We start from the raw sequence: 16275 nt of genomic DNA, 5'->3' as shown, positions 1-16275 counted from the left end.
AGTATCTCACAGGGTTGTTAAGAGGAATAAATAAAAGAATGCATGTACTCCTGCCACTTAGCAAAACTCAGTAAATATTATTATTATCCCTAGTGCCACCCTTTTTTCCTCCTTCTAATCTTCTATTTCCTTCCATTTCCCATGTTCTGAGTGTCTGAGAGGTCATATAATGTAGCAGAAAAGACTGACCATATGGCCTTGATCAATTCTTAGCCTCTCTGAGCCAATGTTTCCTTATTGTAAAATGGGGGGCTTCATCACCTTTGGGATTCAATTCATTTTTTCCATCCTTTATTGACCACCTACAATTAACAAGTAAGGTAAACACTGGAAAAAATTATAGACGGTTCATTTTCACTTGTGATTTTATGACCCCTCCTACATTTACGAACGCTAGCTGGGGAAGAAATGTGAGAACTGCAAGGGGGAAGTAGTTCATTTTAGTGGCTGACATCCAGACAACAAACAATATGCTTGGTCCCCCAGCATGCTTCCTCCTCGTCCTTCTCCTCTGCCAGCTCACGGGTAAGTCCAGATTCTCTTATTCTCCTGACTGCCTTCCCCATCCCGAGGTACACCTCTAGGCTCTAGGTCCACTCTGGGACTCTGGACCAACTCAGGAAGCTCTGCTACTTCATTTAATATCTTTTTGTAAGCTGTCGTTTCTAAATCAGAGGACAGGAAGAAACTAGAAGGAGAGGTGCAAGAATGAATCTGGGGACAGGCTCCCCTTCTGACTGTTCCAGGGAAGGAAGGGCTGAAAGAAGGGGTGTTGGGTGGCAGAATGACCTGTGTTCTAATCCAGATTCTATCATGAATTAAATAATGAATGTTATCTTCCCTGGACCTCAGCCCTCCTTCTCTTTGAAGGCAACTTTAAAATCAAAATGAGATGATACAGGTGTATATTTATCATATTTATTTATTCCTACTTAAACATATTTGTAAGTACGTATTTAGAAATATATTAGAAAAAATATTTATGCTGGCCCATTTGCTCTTTTATTAATCACTTCAGGACTTTGAAAAATGCATCACTGTTTTCAGGCAACAAGTTATTTAGGTGCACCTTGCATTTCTTCCACCCATAACATGCATAAAAGGGCTTCTATGTGCCAAATTGTGACGATTTGAGTCAAAACAATAAAAAAATATAGCTAATCAAAACAACTTATGTTTGAAAACGATTTAGTTACAACAATGTCAACAAAAACTATGAGTCCATAATGATGGTCAAAAGAGAAAAACACTAAAAATAAAAACTGTTTTCTGTTAAAAATATTACTTCAGTTTACCTTTATTCAGAAGTTAATTATAAATATATTTTCATAATATGTGAAAAATATTTTTAAGTGATTATGCATAACAACGATATTAGTGGAAGGAAATATTTGAATTTTCTCTCTTAACCTGAACAAGTCAATCAGTCTCTACTTAGAAAACCAGCCCCTACCATAGATACTTTATGTCTAATACCATGAAGGACGGAGGACTTTTCTGTTCCTGTCAGAAGGGTTCTAGCTTTGAAGATTTTCTGTCCTCAGAGCTCTCAGAAAGGACCTGGAGCCCAAGAAGTTAGGAGGATCTCCCTGGTCATCAAACTCAGGGGGCACCACCATGAGGTCTCCGAGGACTCAGCTGGTATGTTTATGTGTGCCCCAGCCTGCCCGAAGTGACCTGCCCAAGACCACATAGTCAGTCAGTGCCCCCAATCCTTTCCTCCCCACCACCTGGCCTCACTAAGTGTTCAGCAGACTGTTGCCCTCTCGAGTTCATTAGAATTTTGCGTATTTAGGAAGCACCTGGTTCTAAGCAGGTGGTCCTAGAATAGGTTTTCACTTTAAAAACCACTCCCTGAATAGAAATAGTGATCACAAATGGAACTTGAAGGTGACGTGGGGGAGGACACAGCAGGGCTTTTCAAAATCCCAGGTGTCCCCCTGAAACCTGAACTGTGGGCAGCAGGGCACATGTGTGTGCCCCGCTCCAGGAGGCTGTGGAGAGCCTGGGTGGTACACCTCCCATGGCTGAAAGGAGTCCCAGATTGTCCTTTATCTTTTCTACCTTTCTTGTGTCTCTATTGTGTTTCTGAAGAGCTTAAAAAAAGTATAGAGGGTGAGAGATGGGGAGGGGTGATGGGGTGGAGGCTAGGGACCTCCTCTTCCATCAGGGAGGCTTTGACTCTATACAGTAATTTACATGTTTGATTCTGCATAAGATTTTGTTTCATAAAAGCAAACTCCTGCTTAAGAAAGAAAAAACCAATTTTGGAAACTACTGCTCCTTACCCAACTTCCCCTTAACTAATGTACCGGAAAGAGAATTTTAAATCAGTGCCAAGTCTGATACATACGAACAGAGGTTTGCAAACCTCCCAATATGCCACGTGCCTTTGCCAACATTCCAGCCCTAAGCTGCCACATTCATATTCAAACTCCCTACTGCTCTGCCCCTCACCCATCTCCCCCTACTTCCTCTTAAGCTCTTCAGAAACACACTGAGGCAGTGCTACAGATCTCAGGGGTGTTGGGGGCATAGCATGGGAAGCCCTGCCTTAGGAGTCCTGGCTCCACTGACAAAGCATGTCACCATGACCCTTGGATCATCAGTCTCCTCATCTGCGAAGTGGGATAGGACTAAGTAGTCCCTAAGACATCTCCCAGGTCTGAGATGCTCTGGTTTCCATGAAGAGGATGCCATGATATGCTGGTACATTCTAATGGAGGCACTGCATCCTGGGAGAGGTGCTTGGGGACCAGGCAGGCAAGCAGGATCAGGTGAGCTTTACACCCTCCCCTACCCTGAAGTCTTCCTCCTTGGTACCATCCCTTAATTCTGACTGTACTGATGATGTCCCTTCCCGTTAATCTGGCTCCTTCCCTCCACTCAACTCTTGAGTCTTGTGGGGGAAACAGGTGAAGGGGAGGAGGTGATAACCCAGAGGAAAAGGAGGTGACAAAGGGGAGGAGCTGTTTGCCTGTTATAAAGGGCATTTTAGGGTTGACTCTTTTGATGCCAAAATATCTGAGTCTTGGCCAGAGCAGAAGACAGAAGGTCTCCTGCTCCAGCTTCCTCCACCTCCAAAGGCCAGTTGGCAGGGAATGCTTACTGCAGATCTCACCATGCATGGTGATTGGACATAGTGTTTTGCTGTGAATTAGCCAGTGAATGTTCTATAGGCATTAGATTCCAGACCACCCTCTGAAAACCTCATCCTGCTGAGAAGCCATCCAAAGAAGTTTGGGGAAATGTTTTTCTCACTTCTAGCCATCCTTGGGGAAACAAGAATTAAAATTGAGAAGTCTTCTCAAGGCCTGTCTCATAACGCTGTTTCTCGCCCTTGCCTCCCACCCTCCTACTGTGTGGCAGAAGGCTCTGCACTTCTCAAAATGCTTTCAAATCCGTATTCACCCTTCATCCACCCCAGGTCTTGGCAAATAAAGCTTATTTTTCTCTTTGAGAATTGAGAACACTGTAACTCAAAGTGGTAAATAGCAAGGCGGTAGTGGAAAGAATGCAAGCCTCTAACACAAAAGAACCAACCAGCTTCTCAGCCCACATCTACCACTTCCCAGTTTGGGACCTTGGGGAAATCACTCAACATCTTGGAGCCCCAGTGTCCTCATCCATAAAATGGAGCTTAATTAACCTCTATCTCATGGAGTTACTTTGAGGATAAAAACATGATGCCCATTAAAACCAGTTCATGAGCTAAGGAGTGATACCAAGAGTTTGTTGCTTATTACAGAGAAACCAGAATGAACTCAGGTTTTCTGACTCCCATTTAGGCCAGAGTACTACCTCTTCACACTGTTCCATGCTGCCTGGCAGGAGAGGCCATCCCCACCCCTCCCTGGGTGCAATCCCAGAGCCTACCACCAGGTAATCTGGAACCTACTGACTGTAGACCAGTTATTGGTCTATTAGTGATATGTCCAATCACCACCCAGGAGAATAACTTCTTCTGGGGAATTTAAAGTGGAAAATGAAGTGACATTTGTGGTGGAATTTCAGGGGATGGGTGTGAGAAAGAGGTGGAGACTTCTCAGGGAAGAGCTTTGAACTAGGTTTTATGGGTCTTGAATATGATTTGGATGGGCAGACAGAAGGATAAAGCACAAACAAAAATGTGAGGTACAAAGGAAACTAGGTGTCAGGTGAGGGAGGAGACCTGGCTGCTTGTCTGGTGATAGCAAGTGGATGCTGGTCCCCGGATTCATATCTTCCCACCACATCATATGGTCATCTTGCCCTTGGAGCAAAAGCCCAGGGTTTCTCAGATAAGTCAGCCTAGGTCATGTGATACTGCTGAACTAATTACCATGCCAGAGGAGGGCTACCACTTGAGCTGGGTACCTGTTAGTCTTACTCAACCCACTTGGCTGCTATAAAATGAGGAAAGGATGAAGTGGATGCAGAAAAGACAAGTTAGGACATTCACTACACTGATCTTGGTGGGAGGGCAGATGAGTTTCGTGGGGTCCAATCCTCCCAGACCTTGTAGGTGGGTGTTAGTAGCCACTCATTCTCTAGAGTCTTATAATCCTACAGATCACGTTCCATCTCTGTATTGTAGGTTCCCCAAGTGCCTACTACGTCCCCTTATTTAATGGCTATCTCCTACTTCCATGAGCCCAAGGATCAGGATTGTATCCCTCCCTAGTTATATCCTCAGCTCCTAGACAATGCCTGGCACAAATACGAACAAAATAAATTCTTGCTAGAGGAAAGAATGACTGAATGAAGAAAGCATGACCTACATAGGCAAGGTAAAAGTCAATAGGATTGCTGCAGGTGCAAAAGCCATCACAGAATGGGGAACTTCAGGTCAGCCTTGGACAGCTGAGAGGAGAAGTCTCTGAGTTCTGGATCCCTTTTCACAGTCAACTCTGGAAAACTCTTTCCACCGAAGAGGAAATAAAACTGGCTAGGACTCACTAACCCTGTCCCTTATCATCTGAACTCACACTTGGGGAATGGCATGGAGCTACTTTCTTCTTTCATGACCCCTCTATTCATCCTAAAGATTTAATTAAGATAGAAACAATATACTCCCTCTAGGTTTGTGTTGACAATTTGCACTGTGCCATCTTCCAGTTTCATCTTAACAAGGAGCAATGAATTTGGAGACATTTTTTTATATCCTCACACAAAATTCACCTGTCTTGGCGTCCAGCCAGCGAATCCAGCACCACACGTGTGAAGAAGTGAAAAGAACAATTGCGCATGCCTTAATGTATGCTATGGTACTGAAGTCACATCCTTGCAGTTTGCCACCTCCCTGATTGAAACATCTCCCCCAAACCTTGTGTGAACGTCCAGGGTTGCGACTATTTGGGGCCAAGTGATAACAAATCCTTATTTGACTGCAAAATATTCACTTTACTGTTGAAGTGAAAGGATGCAAACATTAGTTGATCAGTCAAAAATTCGAACTGACACTGACTTTGTGGCATGTACTGGGACTATTTTGACACTGTTGAGATGATTAAAGACAGAGCAACTGGAAATGATCCCGCTTAAGTATTAGGGATGCAGGGGAGCTGCTTTTTGAAAAATCAGATTACTTAACCGAATGACTTAATAAAGGCTTGAGGAATCCAAAGTATATATGCACTGACTGATGGGGGCGAGAGGGCAGAAATGTTTGAAAACGGGAATCAGCCCCCAAAAAGGCATTTACCCGGGGGGAGAAGCTAGTACTTTTGGAGACAAATTTAGCAAAAAAAAAAAAAAAAAAATGGTTAAGATCCCAAAACTGTAGGGGCGCCCAGGTGGCTCAGTCAGTTAAGCAGCTGCCTTTGACTTGGGTCTTGATTGCGGAGTCCTGGGATTGAGCCCTGCATCTGGCTCCCTGCTCAGCTGGGAGTCTGCTTCTCCCTCTGCCCCTACCCCTGCTCATGCTTATGCGCTCTCTCTCTCTCCCTCTCAAATACATAGATAAAATCTTTAAATTAAAAAAAAATCCCAAAACTGTAATCAAGGGACTAGGTCAACATCTGGTTGCACCAGGAATCCCTTTCTCTGGGGCACTGGTAGAGCAGCTTGTGCCTAAAGGAAGGTCACCAAAGACATGAAGGGGAAATCAGATTCTGTGAGGCACAAGGGCTTCAGAATTGACACCTGAGCCCTCACTGCTGAAAGGGAGTGAGGGAGAGGGCTGGAGCTGGTACAATGTTCCAAGGTCCTCAAACTGAGCCATAATGGAAAGACCCCAATCTCCAGAGCCAGAGCGACACTAACTTAAATCCTCAAATCATCACCTACTAGCTTTGTGCCTTTGGACAAGTCATTCAGGTTTTCTTAAATCTCACTTTTCTCATCAAATCAGGAGTTAACGAACTTTTGGTATAAAGGGTCAGGGGACACGATCTCAGGGTTGTGGAATAGAGCCCCACAACAGGCTCTGCACTCAGCATGGAATCTGCTTGTCCCTCTCCCTCCCCCTCTGCTCCTCCACATCCCAGCTCTCTCTTTCTGAAATAAATAAATAAATAAATTTTTAAAAAAGAACATGGCTGTGTCCAAATAAAATTCGATTTACCAAAACAGGCAGCAGGCCACATTTGGCCCATGGAGTATGTAGGTTGCTGATCCCTGTGTAAAAGGATCAAAATTCCTAGTTTTCAGGATTGCTTTAGGTATTAGGCATAATCTTTACAATAAATGTTTGGCACAGAATCAACCCTAATACATAGTAGCTATATTGGGAACTCTTGCCAGAGTAATTGAGTTTTAACAGGGCCTATAGAAATAAATCTCTAGTGAAACAATTTTAGATATCTGGATAGGCCAGTACAGGAGTTTGTCTCTTGCTAGAAGGGGAATGAGTTGCATCAGTGCCAGGGTGGTAGAAAATATGATGGTAAGACCCAACACCAAAAAACTCAAATAGTCCTATTAAAAATGGGCAGAGAACGAGAATAGATACTTTTCCAAAGATGACATGCAGATGACCAACAAACACATGAAAAGGTGCTCAACATCACTAATTTTCAGGGAAATGCAAATCAACCACGATGAGATATCAGCTCATACCAGTCAGAATGGTTAGTACCAAAAAGACTATAACAAGTGTTGGGAAGCGTACTGAGAAAAGGCAATCCGAGCACACTGTTGGTGGGAATGTAAATTGCTGTAGCCACTGTGGAAAACAGTATGCAGTGTCCTCAAAAAGTTAAAAATAGAAACATCATATGATCCAGTAATTCCACCACTGGGTATTTACCCAAAGAAAACAAATACACTAATTCAAAAAGATATATGCATCTCTGTGCTTATTGCCTCATTACATATAATAGCCAAGATATGGAAGCAGCCCAAGTGTCTATCAACAGATGAGTGGATAAAGAAGGTGTGGTATATATACACAATGGAATATTACTCAGCCATAACGAGGAATGAAATCTTGCCATTTCCGACAACATGGATGGACCCAGAGGGTATTATGCTAAGTGAAATAAGCCAGGCAGGAAAAGACAAATACCATATGACTTTACTCATATGTGGAATCAAAAACAAACAAACAAACAAACAAAAAACAGAAGCAGACTCTAAATACAGAAAACAAACTGGTGGTTGCCAGAGGGAAGAGGGAGTGAGTGAGGAGATGAATGAAATAGGTGAAGAGGATGAAGAGGCACAAACCTCCAGCTATAAGATAAATAAGTCACAGAGATGAAAATTACAGCACAGGGAATAGAGTCAATAATGTTGTAGTAACTTAGGATGGGGACTACATTATCATGGTGAACCCTGCATGATGTATAGAATTGTTGAATTACTATGTTGTACACTTAATATAATTATTGTACATCAACTATACTTCAATTAAGAAAAAATATGGTAGCAGATCAAGCTGTGACATGAAGTAGAACCTGGGTACTTGGTCAATCACACAGAGCCAATTAGGTACAGTGTCCGGGGCCCACAATAGTTTGAATTTCTTTCAGAATCAGAAGAAAAATAAATAAAATAATAATAATTAATATGTAATAATGAATCCAGCTGGCATTACATTCATTTTTATACCAATGCAGTCATAAAATATAATTTTTACTATTTTTTTGTGGATGAAGGGCCAACTAAAGTAGAAGTGAATACAGCCGACAAAAGTCATAGTGCAGCCCAGCAGCTTCCTCATTATAATACAACTGTCGGGAGCCTATAGCTTGGTTGCTTTGTTAGATTTTAGAAAGATTTTCCTGGGGCACCTGGATGGCTCTGTCGGTGGAGCGTGTGACTTGATCTTGGGGTTGTGAGTTTGAGCCCCACACTGGGTGTGGAAATGGCTTAAAAAGATTTTCCTTGTTTCCTCTTTTTTGTGCTTTCCGTGATGGAATTAATAAAATTTCTCTTAGACATTTCAGCATGATGCATTATGTTAAGAAGTAAAAGAGAAAATAACTGGGTTTTGCACTTGTATACAGAACACTTTTAAGAAGACTTGGGTTTTGGTTTTAGTTTTGCCACTATTTGTGATTCTTGAATACTTTTTCTCAATCTCTGCTGTTTGGTTTTCTCATTGGTAAGCAATGACCCATGGAGCCTTGATCCTGTGTGTACTGATGGGGGCTCTGCCTCTTACCGACTGTGTACTTCTAAATTTCCTTTCTGCTCTGTGCTATTCCGAGTCTGTCCCTCAAATCTTAACAGGCAGAAGACTCATTCCCCACACTTGTTCACTGCAAATGCTTTGTGGGCCACTTCTGGAAGCTTTTTCCACAGCCATTCTTAACTGTTTTCCACCTGGAACCACATAACCAGTGGTAGTTGTTTATAAGTCATATTTTGGGGGGTGAACTAAGATTGTTTTCTTGGGAAAGTGAAACCCCACTCTGACTCCTAATAGTTGGGGGCGAGCATCACGAGTCAGTCTGGTCACTCCGCAGAGCATCCAGTAACTCATCCTTTGCCTTTCCACTCAAGGAAGAACACTGCAATTCAAGTGAATGAGAACCTCACTCAGGGATGATCTCAAATGCCCCCTAATCTATCATAAAACAGAAGTTGAAACCCCTGCAAGCTTCCCAGTTATTGTTACCGTTAAGAACTTAGAGCTCCCTTCCCAGTGTCCCGATCTCTGCTTGAGAACCACTGCCCCCACATCAGGCAAGCTGCTGCTTCTGCACCTGCATCAAAGTCAGCTCTCCCAGGAGCAATCTGGGAGTCCAAAGGGAAGTTTGAACGGTAACCTCCCACTTGTCCCCTAACAGGAACTTGTCCAAGATGGAGCTGGGCCTCATGACCTACCTCAGAGTGTGGTCTTTCCAGCCTGAGGTCTTAGGGAAGGGGTGGGTTCACCTGCAGTCCCTCCTTTCAGGCAAAGCATTCTGACCTCAATGCCTGTGTGTGAGAGAGGTTTCAAAGGGCTTCCCAGGGGCTGGTTGTGTTGACCCCCTGAGGGTTTCTTAGGACCTTCCCAGAACCAAAAGTAGGTGAGTAATTGGTGGTTAGGGCAGGGACTTAGGTTTATTGTATGATTTTCTGTGTCTACAGGGCCAGCAACCTCTGGAGCTCTGAAGGAGCTTGTTGGTGACCTTGGTGGGTCTGTGACCTTCCCTTTGAAACTCCCAAGAATTCAGATTGACAGTCTTGTCTGGATCTTCAACACAACACCTCTCATCACCATACAGCCAAAAACACCAGACAAACAACCCAACGTCATAGTGACCCAGAGTCATAACAAGGAAAGGGTGGACTTCCTACTTGGAAACTATTCCCTGAAGCTCAGCAAACTGGATAAGAGTGACTCGGGTGATTACCGCGTGGTGATATACAGCTCTTCCCTCAAAGACCCCTTCATCCAGCAGTATGAGCTGCGTGTCTATGGTGAGCAGAATCAGTTCCAAAGGTGGATGACTGCCATCATCAAGTGGTAAACTCTCTGCTATCAGAGATATTCAAGCAAAGGTTGGATAAACATTTGGCAAGAATGTGGAAGAGGGAACTCCTGCATGGATGAAGTAAATGTAGCTGACCCCTAAGGCCCCTTCCTACTCAGAAATTCTGCAAGAGACAGTGTAGTGTAGAGGATGGGTGATAGGGGAAGCAACGATCACACAAGTCAAGTGCTGGCTTCTCTACCTACTCACTGAGTGGCCTTAGCCAGGTTACTTCAGCTCTGTGAAACGTCATTTCCATTTCTGTAATGGGGAGAAAGGTGATACCTATTTTAGAAAGATGATTGTGTATAAACATCAATTACACCTCTTTCCCTACAGGTTCCAACCAATTGAGAAATCCACACAAGAATCAAAAGGAAGATAAAAATATCAGCTTTATTTTTTCTGGTGAAGCTAGATAGGAGAAATATTCTCCCCCAAGTCTAGACCTTGAAGCCCATTCAGGGAAGACGAACTTACAAAACAATTACTCAACCAGTTACAAGAATAGCTGCCTTACTCACTGAGCTGTAGGATCAGAGACACCCAGAGATGGGCCTCCAGGTTTGCCCTTAAGAGGTAGGCCATGTACCTTGATCCAGGTGTGTCCTCCATATAGATGTAGTTGAAAGAAATAGAGGGCATGCATTATGCAGTCAAACTAGCTGGTGGAGGGAAAAAAGGGCAAACCACATTTAAACAGCAATCTTAACAGCTCAAAGTAGAGAAACGTAGTAAAGAAATGATGTTGGATGTCAGACTCTCACCATTTCATCAATGAACCAATTGCTCATCTTCTCAAGGAGAACAGTGAGCACAAGAAAGAGAAGAGGGCCAGAAATATTATTCTTATACTATTCTCTCTTAGAGAGTAGTCTCTTCAAGGAAGCCTGAAGACAGAGGAATAGGGAGCCTCTAAAAAAGATAAAATTAGCTCACATCTAAAATGCATCTAGCACAAGGCTGGTCATATAGCTTTGCTTTGAAAATGGCAGTTGTGTTCTTGTTGCATTATTATTATCTCTATGGCTACTATTGTTTTTATATAACTGTGGGAAAGCAGACCTAAATAGTTCTCTTTCCCAGATAAGAATGAGAATTCTGCTCTGAATTGCTTCTTCCTCTCCACTCTGTAACACCGCCAGAGATTCAGGTCCAAGGTTTACAAGAATAATTCAGAAAAGGCACAGTTTTCACCCTTGGCTGTCCATTTCTCTTTTGCAGAGCACCTGTCAAAGCCCAAAGTTACCATGGGTCTACAGAACAATAAGAACGGCACCTGTGTGACTAATTTGACATGCTTCATGGACCAGGGAGGAGAGGATGTGACCTACAGCTGGGAGTCCCTGGGGCAGGCAGCCAATGAGTCCCACAATGGCTCCATCCTCCCCATATCCTGGAGGCTGGGAAAAAAGGGCATGACCTTCATCTGTGTGGCCAGGAACCCCATCAGTAGCAATTCTTCAAACCCCGTCTTTGCCTGGAAGCTCTGTGAAGGTGACTGTCTCTCCTCTTTCTCCAGAAGCCTCTGTCTCAGGACCTAGACCTTCTTCAGCTCCTGGTCCCCATGGGAACAGCCCATGAAAACTGGAGGCCCCTGGGAAGTCACCAGACTGGGAGAAAGGTGGCAGTTGCTCCGAAAGTTGGGTCCTTTTCCCTAGCTGACTCTTCTCTCTTCCCTGTGCCTCCATCCATTCTCTCTTTAAAGGTGCTGCTGATGACCCAGAATCCTCCGTGGTCCTGTACATTCTGGGAGTGATCTTCCTGCTCAGTGCCTTTGCCCTGGTGCCAGTTATTCTAATTACGAGGAGAGAAAGAAAGGAAGGTAAAGCATGCACTATTTTTGCCTTCAGCCTCATTCATGCATTTGTTCCCTCATTTCTTCAACAAACATGTGTTGAACTGTATGTCGGACTTGGTAGTAGGCGCTAAGGATACAGAAATGAAAAGGTCATATTCTGTGTCCTCAAGGAGAGCACAATCATCTTGCACTCCTTAATTCTGGAGTACGAGAGTGCTTGAGTCCAAAACTTATCGCCTAAGTCCAAAGTCCTCCCAGTTCCCTCTCTGGTGCTCACCCACCCCTCCCTCCCCCAGAGGGACTTACTGGTATGGCCCGCCTATTGACACAAGGCCTACACTGCTGACTCTGCTCCCCAGACCTGGGAGGCAATGGCCTCCAACTCCGAGGCCCATACACCAACACACTCCAGTCAGCCCTTCCAATCCCCATCCCTGTCAGAGCCCCCAAACCATGCCCAGTCCTCCTCATTGGATCAACTCCAGAGACCTCTCTTTACTCCCCACCTCAGTCTTGACACATTCCTCCTGGAGAAGGCTCTCTCTCTCTCCATGCCAAACCCCATGCTCTGAATCCCTTAACCCCGCTGCTGATTTTTTCTTCTCGGCTTCCCCCATACTGTCCATGTGGAGTGTTGGGGAGGGACCTAAGCCTCAGTTGTGTATAAATTGTAGGTGTTAAGATCTTTCCTCCCTCTTGAAAGCACTCTGAAAGTGTTTCTGACTTTCTCTGCTTCCCCTGTGGCTGCCTTGGTCCACAAATTGGGAAGTGAAGTAACCAGGGTAAACAGTTCATTATGGGATTTCCCTGGTTGTGACACAGAAAGTCCCATGCCCCGGAAACCAGCATGGTGGTCACCCTAAGTGGGTCTTCCAAGGGGTAGGCTGGTGGGGGTGCTGAATCAAAGGAGGGTAAGCTCTGATTCTCTCCCACATTGTTTTCAGAGTCCATTGAAGAGAAGAAGGGAATGGATACTCATCAGGAAATTCTTAACAACTCTCCTTCTGGAGAGACCCCAGTGTATGACACAATCACCTGTGTTAATGTGAGTCCTTTCCCATCTTTTCTGGGACCTGATCTTCCCTTCTAATGTCCTCCTTACTTTAGTTGAGATTTCTCTGTGGACTTGGGCAACATGGAATATGAGGATGTATAGCCCTTGAAACCCAACACACCTGTGTCTCCCTAAGTCCTTATGAATACTTTCTCATGCAGGAGTCACTGACCTCTGGTTCTGAGCCCCTGGTTCTGACCCAGCCAGTAATGCTCACCCTGTGACCTATGGAATCCTCTCTTCCCTCCACAGTTCACAAGGGCCACTCAACAGGCCAAATTCCTTTTGCAAAGGACAGCAGGTAGAAAAGTGTGAGTTTGGCCTGATCTTTGAGTTATGGTGTCAGAACATTGGCTATAGAGATACCTTTTCCATCAGGAGAAAGCTCAAGAGCCCACAATTGCTTTAGGCCCACGCTCAAGGCCTTCTCAGTGTGGGTCACCAAGCTGAGGTTAACAAACACATTGTCAATTCAAAGGAAACCCGTTGAAAAGAAGATCATAAGAATAAAGTTTAAAGAAACTCAAATAATAAAACAATTTGGAGCCATGACCTAGACGGACAACTTTGACAGCCCCCAGGAATCACTGAGGCCCCAGCTGGGCTAGCTTCTTAGAGGCCAAGGACCACTTCTCCACATTGGCCCAAATAGTGAAGAAATACAAGCATTTTGGGGCCTTAGAATCCTAGCGTCAGGCAGCCCTTGGTGTCTCATGTTGCATCTTCCTGTTTTTACCTACAGCTTTTCCGAGAGGAGACATTACACTTTCTTTTGAAGCTGTTAGTGTCCTGAGAGCTCCTTTCTGCCTCACAGGGGAGACCACTCTGGGCTCCACACAGCCTGGCTTATGTCAAAACCGATTGCTTTATCACCATCCTCCTTCTTTCCTGCTCAAGACACACTTCCAGGAGACCACAGGACTGTCCTGGGTGTTCAGGAAGAAACTTCACTGACCAGGATACTTTTCTCCAGCCTGGAAGTTGCTTTTGCTATTGCTGTCATTGTAGTTTTATTGTTTGGACCCATCAGTCATCCTCACGTATTTGCTCCAAAGGCCCTTTAGGCTAATAGAAAAGTTTACTTGCAACATTAACAATATTACTTCAAATTACCCTTCAATCACCTTAGGCTGCTCATAGCTCATGGGACTTCCATATCTTATACATTTTTAAATTTATTTAAACACAACACAGTTTAAAAATCAGGCAATTGCTTCTTGAAAAAAAGTTATTAATAATTATAATAGCACTCACCAACAAGAACTCCTCCCTCTCCCCATTCCTGGCCTGGAGCCTCTCTTTCTTCTTGCCCTTCCTCCCACCTGTGCTTTCCCTTCCGGACTCTGGGTGTCTCTTTGGGCTTCTCTAAGTAACCCTATGATTTCTTTTTTCTTCTTTTAATAGAACACTATTCCAGAGGAAAATCCAGTAAATACACTTTATTCCTCCGTGCAAATACCCCAAAAGGTAAGAAGCTTTAGAGCAGCGATTCACCTTACTTGTCTCATCCTTTTTCCTGGCTCAAGCTTAGCTGAAAATGTGTTGGGCCCCAGCGATCTCGTATTCTCTGGTATTAAAAGTTTCCCCAGGATATCCCCATTCCCTTTGCTTAGGGTTACACAAGAATATACAGAATAAATGAGAATTGTGTTTTAGGAGTTGAATGGAGTAATATAGAGCAAAAAGGAAGAGAGGTTCTAGGTAGGGATGATCAAGAAAATCAGTAGGATCCTAAGAATTTGGATGGAAAAAAGTCCATGGCTTGGGCTGTGCCTCAGAGGGGAGGGATTGCTGGGGAGACAACTTCAGCTTGCTTCTGAGCCACCAGTAAGCTGGAGGCAGGAGAGATTTTTGCTACTTTTCTTTGGTCTAGTATGTTACATCTGGTTTGCACCCTCTCCCCAGTCAAACTAGTAATGTGCTAAGCTTTAAAGCTTTATTCCTTCACAGATCACACCTGGCAGAAACAATGATACCTTCCTGTCTCCCCTCCCAACCAGGTCAGAGAAGATGAGGATGAGAAAAGTAGTTTGCACAGTAGTAGGAAAGTAATAGGATTGTGGGAAGTAAAGTTCAGTTCATTAAGCACTCAACAAAGTAAAAGTGGTTCAACCTTAAAATAGTTTCTCTACAGCAGGAGGTTTGGGTTGGGTGACCTTGGCAAAGAAGGGTGTCTGGGATGGTGGGGTCTCCTGGTGGGATCCAGCGCCCTCCCACCTCCAGCAATCTGCATCTTTATATCTGCCTAACAGATGGAGAAACCCCACTCTCCACCCACATCACCGAACATGCCAAGGTTATTTGCCTATGAGAATGTCATCGAAACAGCAGTGCATCCCTTCTGGGTCGCCTCAAAGAACATTTAAAAAAAAAAAAGAATCACTGAATTGACCAGAAATACTGAGGAAGAATGAAAAACACTGACTTCCTTCCAGAATAACTATCCTAATTCCATCCACTCCTGAGAAATCTCCTCAAACCCCAAATGTGTAACTATCCCTTCCTGGAAATGTTGTTGTGAATTTATCAGCCAACCCCAAGCAAGAGGCTTAGAAGTATCTCTATTGAAATGTAAATGCATTGTCCATCATATGAATGACATCTCCCATTCCAGGGCTTGGAGATGAGGACTAGACCAAAAGTCTGGTGACCAAAAGAGTGAGAACATAGAATGGCAGATATTTCCAGAGAAAGCAGATGTAGCAGCCCGAAATGGATTCATTAACCAACTCCTTACTATGTGCTTGGCACTGTGCTGAGCTTAGGCTGATTTTGCTCAGGTGTGCTCTCCGCTCTCATGAAATTGGTTTCTCATGAATGACTTCCGTGGACATTAGCAGCAGATCTGACCACAAATTCCCAATAACCAGAGAATCAGGGGTGGATCCATAGGACTTGGGAGCCAAAGTGCATAAGGACAGAGAACCCAGGCAGAAGACTGGGTTTGGCTGGATGGACACTCCAAAGTGGCTTGACCTGAAGACAAGGACCACGGCCTCAGCTTCATTTCCACTCTGTGCTGCAAGTGAAAAGCCAGGGCCAGAGGGCCTGTTCAGAAGCTCATGTCAATGGAGAAACTGAACCTGACGATGCGCTTGGAATGTGTTGTAAGACTTGGAGTTAGGGGTGATCGTGCGTAATATTTAAAGTCACATGGTTCATTCGACTAATATTTATTGAGGATCTCTGACGGGTCAGTCTGGCAAATAAAACAGACGTAACTCCTGCCTCCCTTTTTAGAGTTTACCTTTTTAATGAAATGAAATACATGGGGAGGAGGACGGTTGCTTTTGATATGCTTCTGGACACATCCTGAATGAAAATATCGGGAAGAGACGTGATGCCCCAGCTCCAAGGGGTGTAAACTGTCAAATGACAAAGCTAAAACAGTTTTGTTTGAAGTCCTTTATTCAAAAGGATTGGGGGACCACAGTGACTCAGGAGCAGTGGAGTACTCTTCTCAAGGGATTTTGGGCAAGATCAAGTTTTATAAAGCATTAGAAGAGACAACACGGAAACAGGGCACAACTGGCTAG

At 44.1% G+C, this 16275-nt stretch overlaps 1 protein-coding gene across 1 annotated transcript; it reads left to right on the top strand.

Annotated features, from left to right (window-relative positions):
* Positions 1-438: 438 nt before the first annotated feature.
* Positions 439-15968, top strand: SLAMF7 (SLAM family member 7). The gene is made up of 7 exons (XM_026487451.4): positions 439-525; positions 9499-9831; positions 11109-11381; positions 11593-11709; positions 12630-12730; positions 14144-14206; positions 14992-15968. Exons 1-7 carry the CDS (start codon positions 471-473, stop codon positions 15103-15105), a joined length of 1056 nt encoding a protein of 351 aa, XP_026343236.1. The 5' UTR covers positions 439-470; the 3' UTR covers positions 15106-15968.
* The last annotated feature ends 307 nt before the right edge of the window (positions 15969-16275 follow it).

Source organism: Ursus arctos, unplaced genomic scaffold (assembly GCF_023065955.2).
Source record: "Ursus arctos isolate Adak ecotype North America unplaced genomic scaffold, UrsArc2.0 scaffold_2, whole genome shotgun sequence".
NCBI classification, from domain to species: Eukaryota; Metazoa; Chordata; class Mammalia; order Carnivora; family Ursidae; genus Ursus; species Ursus arctos.
Note: the sequence above shows the minus strand (reverse complement) of the source record. Positions and strands in the feature narration are given on the sequence as shown.